Raw genomic sequence first — 7,403 nt, 5'->3', positions numbered from 1 at the left:
AAGGAGGGCGCCTCACAGGATTCCGGTGTCCCTCAGAGAATACTCAGGGTCACCCCAAAGGAGATAGGGGAAGTAGCCTGTAGTCTAAAGGATATCTATGGCACCCATCCCCCACCAGCAACAAGTTCCTACCACATCTCCACGCCTTCCCCTCACTGCCCCAAATTCCATTCACTACAGCACCTTTCGTGTTAGTGTGCATGCAGGCGGGAACCCAGCCCTGTAAGCACCATTCGTTATTTCAGACCCTCCCCTGTGAAAAGATTTCGATGGAGGAGGTAGGGAAAGAAGAAAGCATTGGCCCCCAGAGAAGATGAGAGGGGTGCTGTTGAAGGGGAAATGGAGAAGAGGGAGGGGGCTGGTGTGGAGGCCAGACTTGCCCTTCCTAAAGGTGCTGCCAAGGTGGCCTCCGGTGAGCTATGGACAAGTCAGGCCTGCCTGCCACTCCCAACCCCTCCCAGTGTCCTCCTCTCAAAGCAACTTTCCCTCTTAGCTTCCTCTGCATCCTTGCAGAGTTCCCGCCTGGCCTGACTTCCCCGTTTTCCAGGCAGGCAAAACTAAGCCACGACAAGACCAATGAGACATCCACACCAAAGAAGGAGAAGAATGCAGTGAAACCCCAGGACCCTAAACCCCAGAGGCAGAGGCTGTCTCAACCCACTCAAGGAGAGACCCCTCCTGTGCTCCCCTCTCCCCAGGCCAAGGTAGACAAGGCAGCTTCAAAACCAGACTCCCAGCACCTGCAATGGAAACTTTATTTCCTCCCATGGAAGGGTCCATCTGGGAGGGAGAGGAGGGCAGGGGGCCAAAGAGGGTCCATGAGAGGAGCAGCCAAGGTCAGCAGCAAGGGGTGGAGGGTAAGGGCGGAGGGCAGCCCGGGTCACTTCTTGTCCTCTAGGAAGAAGTCGTTGTAGGCCATGCACAGCGTGGTCAGGAACACCGAGTACTCCTTGAAGTCGATCTCCTGGTCACTATTCTTGTCCAGGCTCTTCATCAAGTCATCGATGCTGTTGTCCTTCATCTTCACAGACCCAGGTGGAGGGACAACTCAGACCCCACTCCCAGCCCTGCCCTCGCACCACTGCATGGTGTCATACCCACCCTGAAACCTCAGTGTGAGCCCCAGCTGAGTCAGTGGCACTGTCAGCATCTCGACCCCCAGAGTCTGCCTGCTGCCCACACCTAGGCAAGGGCCTGGCATGAAGTAGGGGGTCAGGGACCTGACTCCTGAATGGAAATAAATGACAGCAGGAATGCTAGCCTATCCTGCCTTCCCTGCAACACCGTCCTCCAGCCAAATAAACAATCATCTGGGTTTTATACTAACACCTGATAAAAACAGCTTGCTGGGTCAGGCGCGGTGGCTCACACCTGTAATCCTAGCACTTTGGGAGGCCGAGGCTGGTAGATCACCTGACATCAGGAGTTCAAGACCAGCCTGACCAACACGGTGAAACCCCATCTCTACTGAAAATACAGAATTAGCAGGGCATGATTGTGCATCCCTGTAATCCCAGCTACTTGGAAGGCTGAGGCAGGAGAATCGCTTGAACTTGAGAGACAGAGGTTGCATTGAGCAAGATCACGCGCATTGCACTCCAGCCTGGACAACAAGAATGAAACTCCTTCTCAAAAAAAAACCTTGCTGATTATGTGGCACTGAGCGTTATCCAAGTCTCTGAGTGACTCTCTCCCCGTTCTAAGGACTAGGTGAGAATAAGCCCAGACAAAATGTCTCTCAATGAGAGCAGTGCACCGGGGCTGTGAAGCCACTGCATCCCTCTGCTGCTAGGAGAGCTGTGCAAGAGGCCTGCCTGGAGCCCAGTTGTGCACTCTTGTCTGGTCCTCTGATGTCCCAACCTGGCTCCACTACGACGATGGAGTCAGGGTCCTTTGGGTGGAACAGGAAGAAAATATAGACAAGCAGATCCTGATGTCTCCTCATCATTGCCATCAGCTACAGGTTTTCACAGGAGACATTGGGACTTATGGAGGCGGAAACTGCTTGTCTGTGATATGATCCTAGTCCCCAGCCTGGGCTCCTGTTATTGCCAGGCCCTCCCATGGGCGTTTCTCCTTCTGTAATTAACCCCTACTGTACCCGTGGCCTCTCCCTTTGCCCTCATTAACTCCAGGATGCAGGGAACATGGCGGAAGCCAGAGATCAGGCCTGGGGACGCCCACACCTGCTTTGGTCCCCTGCCCATGTGGCACACTGTGGACCTTCTTTCTGGGAGGGCCTACCAGGGCTCAAGGTGTAATAGATGGAGAGGCACCCAGGCCAAATTTTAAAGGAAACAGGGAGGATAATTCACCGGCCTGGCCCAGAACTCCAGTTCAGCCCCCTTAGGCAAGTTATTTGATGCATTTGAGCATTGATTTTTTTAACTGTAAAAATAATAAGACTAGGCACAGTGGCTCATGCTTGTAATTTCAGCACTTTCGGAGGATGAGGCGATAGGATTATTAGAGACCAGGAGTTCAAGAACAGCCTGGGTATAGTGAGACCCCATCTCTACAAAAAATTTTTAAAATTATCTAATCGTGGTGGTACTTGCTTGTAGTCCTAGCTTCTCAGGAGGCTGAGGTGAGAGAATCGCTTGAGCCTGAAAGTTCAAGGCTACAGTGAGCCATGAGCACACCACTGCACTCTAACCTGGGTGACAGAGTCTTATTTATCCTTGGCCAGGCGCAGTGGCTCACACCTGTAATCCCAACACTTTGGGAGGCCGAGGCGGATGGATCACGAGGTCAGATGTTCAAGACCAGCCTGACCAATATGGTGAAACCCCATCTCTACTAAAAATACAAAAATTAGCCGGGCATGATGGTGTGTGCCTGTAATCCCAGTTACTCAATAGGCTGAGGCAGGAGAATCACCTGAACCTAGGAGGCAGAGGTTGCAGTGAGCCAGGATCATGCCACTGCACTCCAGCCTGGGCGACAGAGCAAGACTCCGTCTCAAAAAAAAAATAAATATATATATATGTATATGTATATATATTTATATTTTTACATATATATGTTTATCCTCAGGGATATTGTATTATAATAACCTCCTGGGCCTTCCCCTCTGTCAGTCACCTCCCTCACGCCACCTCCATCTGGTGAGAACCAGTTCTGTCTCCTGGCTATCCTATGTTTACGAGTTAACATAGGGTAACTTTTTTTTTTTTTTTTTTTTTGAGACGGAGTCTTGCTCTGTCACCCAGGCTGGAGTGCCGTGGCCGGATCTCAGCTCCCTGCAAGCTCCGCCTCCCGGGTTTACGCCATTCTCCTGCCTCAGCCTCCCGAGTAGCTGGGACTACAGGCGCCCGCCACCTCGCCCGGCTATTTTTTTGTATTTTTTAGTAGAGACGGGGTTTCACCGTGTTAGCCGGGATCGTCTCTCGATCTCCTGACCTCGTGATCCGCCCATCTCGGCCTCCCAAAGTGCTGGGATTACAGGCTTGAGCCACCGCACCCGGCCAACATAGGGTAACTTGTAAACATAGTTTCAGTTGGAGAGCCAGCACCATTGGAGAGCCCTGGCCATGCTGTGCACACAGAGAAGAATCAGGCGGGGTCCCTACCCTTGGGTTGTACACAGCTGGACCTGGACACCCTGCATCCCTTCACCACCCACGACCCCTAGCACAGGTTCTGCCACTGCTGCGAAAGCCTAGCCGCACCATCGAAGGCTCAATCTCCTTCTCTAAACCCTCCAGACTCAGCCCTTCCTCCTTCTCAGTGAGACCCTGACGCATCCTCCTTCACAGAGGGCTAGAGTTTTGCTGGCCCCAAATCCCCACCGTCTTCCTTTGTCTCTGTCTGTAGCCCTTGGCCACCCTGCCCCTGGCTTAGACTGGAGGATCCTGGGAGTAGGTATGTGTCCCCCAGAGGGAGTACTCAGACTTTGGGGTGGAGGATGAGGGAACAATCACCTACCTCCCCAAGACACAGCTCTTTCTTGATCAGCTCCTTGAGTTCCTTCCTACTCAGGGTCAGTTTGCTACCCTCTCTCCCCGAATATTTGTGAAACGTGGTCACCATAGTGGTCAGGGCCTTCTCCAGAGGGGTCTCCATCACAGTGTGCAGCTCTGCAGAGGGAGCAGGGAAGATCCCATTCCTCAGGAAGTCACCACCAGCAGCACTAGCCTACCTCTGAGGCCCCTCCCTCAAAGACAAGAGACTGGAACCCAAGATGAGACCGAAATCCACTAACAAGAGCACCCATCTGTATCAGCACAGGTTACAGTGAGACCCACAGCAAACCCTGGAGCAGCTGATACAAGGAGAACGGCCAGCCCCCAAAGCAGACCGCAGACTCTCCTGCTTGGGAGTTGTTGAAAAGGAGGCCTGGGGCAGAAAGATGACAAGACGACCTCCTCAAAAAGCCTGGTGGCAGATGCTGGAGCAGATCAAGGGTCACGATTTTCTCTCTGCCCCTTCCAGCCTAGGAACTGGTTTTCCACAGACAGTTCCTACCTTAGTCACCAGCCTTTCCCCCAGTGCCTGAATCACCTGATATCGAGGAGTGTCCCATTATTAAAGTGGGGGACAGGGCAAAGAGAGAGTCCAGGGCTGAGAGGGGGCTGGGCTGGAACTAGGAGATGAGGGCTCAACAAGGAGCAGCAGGGAGGTGGCTGAGCTGGCCCAACTGGTCTCCAGACTCTGGCCCAGAGCAGTGCACACACAGACAGGCCAGCAGGCAGGGAGAGCAGGGGGCCTCTTGAAATCTCCAGGATCATTCCAAAACCTGGATCCAGAGGCTACGCTTGAATAAAGGCCTGGATTCCAATGGCACAGCCACCCCCAGCCAAGGGAAGAGACGGATGGAGCTCAAGTGACTCAGACTAAAAACCACTTCCCCCTCAGGGAGGAAGGAGGCAACACCCACAGAACTTGAGGACTGCAGGTTAATCCTGTCCTCACCTCCAGCCCAAAGCCCTCCCTGCCATTCTTAAACCAGACCCATCATTCCTCTCCCACCACCCAAAACCTCAGCCTCTCCCACCTCAAGGAGACTCAACTGGGGCCGCAGTTGAAGGCAAGGGCCTCTGTGCACCTGCAGGAGCATCCTGGCTAGTCCAGACCCCCACCTCCACCCCAGAGCCATTTCTCAAGAAGTTCCAAAGGCTCTGCCGTTTCCTCCCCGAGTGCATGCCCGCTTGTGGGGCCAGGCCTCCTTGGTGGAGGTCACCACCGCTCGTCACCCTCACCATCCAGTGTGATCCACCAGATAGCAGACAAACAGGGACATAAGAAGGAAGGACTTACCACTGTGGGAGTGAGCCCAGAGAATCCAGGCAGCAGACACAGCCTCCCTCTCACTGCCTTCTGCCTTTATTCGCCTGCTCTCTGTCCCCAGGAAACCAGGAGAGAGAAAGGGCCCATGGGAAGAGGCTGGGAACTTGGGGATGCTCACGTCAGAGCCTCCCAGGATGGAGCTGGGGAGAAACCGCTTCTGTCAATCTCACCTTCCTTGTTTACAAACAAGGGCTGGGGACACACTGAGTTCCCATAGCACACACGTCCCCAATCCCAGAAACTTTATTCTTCTGACCAAAAATCAGAACTCACAATCTGAAATCTGATGGAACAATAAGCCAAAGAAGGGAAACCAGGTTGTCCTGGAAAGAAAACTTCGGAGGTATGGGCCAAACAGAGGGCACCATCTCCCCATGTCCTAGGAAGCTCTCCGCATCAGGACCCTCCCACCCATCTTGCCACCCACTCCAGAAGCAGAGAGGACAGCCCTTGAGATGGGGATCAGTGGAGGAAGATATTTTCTGCGAAGGATATGGTCAAGGTCGTGAGCTAATATGGACCCAGAGGTTTTTAAAGGGCTTTTAAATGAATGATTTCTTCTAGGCCTCACTGCTCTTCGCAGGAAAGGCTTGTCGGAGGCTCTTGGCATGGAGGACTGAGAATCAGGAATAGGAAAGGCACCCAGCGAAGGGCTAAGGCCCAGCACTGGGGTAGAGGTTGTGGATTGGGGAGGGGGGTTCGGGCTCAGGTTGCAGTCAAGGAGGGAGTAGGGGCCAGGGAAGTTCCCTGTATCCCAGGAGACACTCAGACATTGTTCTACCACAGTAGAACAACGTACTTCTACCACCAGTCCAAGAACAGACCTGGGCTCAGGGTGTAGCGCCTGTCACTGCTACAGTCCCACCCCAGCCTGGGAGGCCTTCCCACTGCTCCCCACTCCACCCCACCACCAACTGGCAAGGTTGCAGAGGCAGCAGGGATTGGTTGCTATGCAGCAGGCATCTCTGAAGGACAGCGTGATGCAGGTGGAGGCCGCAGAGAGGGTGCTCCCAGGGAGGGTGGATGGAGAGGACAGGGGAAGGCAGCAGACTTTCTCCTGAACTGAAATTCCTCCCAAGTCTCTGCAGTCAAACCCTGAGGGAACATCTGAGTCACCTGCCCCACTCCTCTGAAACCTGAGAGAAAAGCCCCACGTGACGAGAGGAAAGAGGACCCGTAAGAGGAGGTCAGTGGGACCAAGCCCTCCAGCCTCTGCGCCTGATCTCCACGCACTTCTTCCTTAAAGATCCCCGTGTCAGCCAGGCAGGGCCTTGAAGTCTAACCTCTGCCCACCACTGCACCCTTGAACCACTGGCCTTGAACCTACTTAAGGGGAAGCAATATCATGCCTCATATTTTCTGGGGTGGGGGGGAAATAATCTCAATTTCATTTATCAGATCAAAATTCCACATATGTGGAATTTTGTCTCCAAACTATGGTCACCTTCTCACCCTTTGCCTCACTCCCACCCCAGCCACTGACCCCCACTCATCTCTTCTGAGGTCCCCTGTCCTTCCCTGAAGGAGCTTGATTCCTGACTGATAACAGATCTCATCCAGGGACCTTTGTGGCAGAGACGGTGGATTCGAGAATGCCTATATTCTCATGCTGCTGCAAACAGCCGGGTCTCCCTCCACATTGCCTTCCCTGATCCTACCACAGACAGGAAAGGACTAATCCATCCCTGTGGTTTGAAGCCAGGGATCTGGAAGGGGGTGGCAGGATAGAGCCTGGACTGTAAATGTCAGCACTAAGTGCCAGCCCTCCTCCCCATCCCACTGTCACCTAAGTACTTCCTCCCTGCAGCTCAGTCTTATTCTTTTCCCTCTGACTTCCTCCCAGGACACCCAAACTCCATTCCAGACCCCAGCCAGGAACAGATGTGACCTTCAATTCCAGCCTCGGTTCAAGATCCTGTCAGAGGCAAGGTTGGAGAGAGGTGGGAGGGGTAAGTGGGCTGGCTGAGATCCCACAGCTGGAGCTTTCCAAACCTTGACAAGGGGGTGGTTATGGGGTCCCCTTCTCAGCTTTGACCTCACTGAGTGAACTTTATTGCCTGTGCATACACTCATAGTCATCCTGCATCCCTCCCCTGACTTCACTGGTTTGCTCT

General features: G+C 53.6%; 1 protein-coding gene across 1 annotated transcript; it reads right to left on the bottom strand.

Annotated features, from left to right (window-relative positions):
- Positions 1–737: 737 nt before the first annotated feature.
- S100A5 (S100 calcium binding protein A5) lies at positions 738–5,299 on the bottom strand. Its single transcript, XM_005541779.4, has 3 exons — positions 5,260–5,299; positions 3,928–4,079; positions 738–1,021 (listed from the first exon to the last, which is right to left on the bottom strand). Exons 2-3 carry the CDS (start codon positions 4,063–4,065, stop codon positions 881–883), a joined length of 279 nt encoding a protein of 92 aa, XP_005541836.1. The 5' UTR covers positions 4,066–4,079; positions 5,260–5,299; the 3' UTR covers positions 738–880.
- Positions 5,300–7,403: the final 2,104 nt, after the last annotated feature.

This window comes from Macaca fascicularis, chromosome 1, assembly GCF_037993035.2.
Source record: "Macaca fascicularis isolate 582-1 chromosome 1, T2T-MFA8v1.1".
In the NCBI taxonomy this organism is placed as follows: domain Eukaryota; kingdom Metazoa; phylum Chordata; class Mammalia; order Primates; family Cercopithecidae; genus Macaca; species Macaca fascicularis.
The sequence above is the reverse complement of the archived record's forward strand: the minus strand, read 5'-3'. Positions and strand labels throughout refer to the sequence as shown.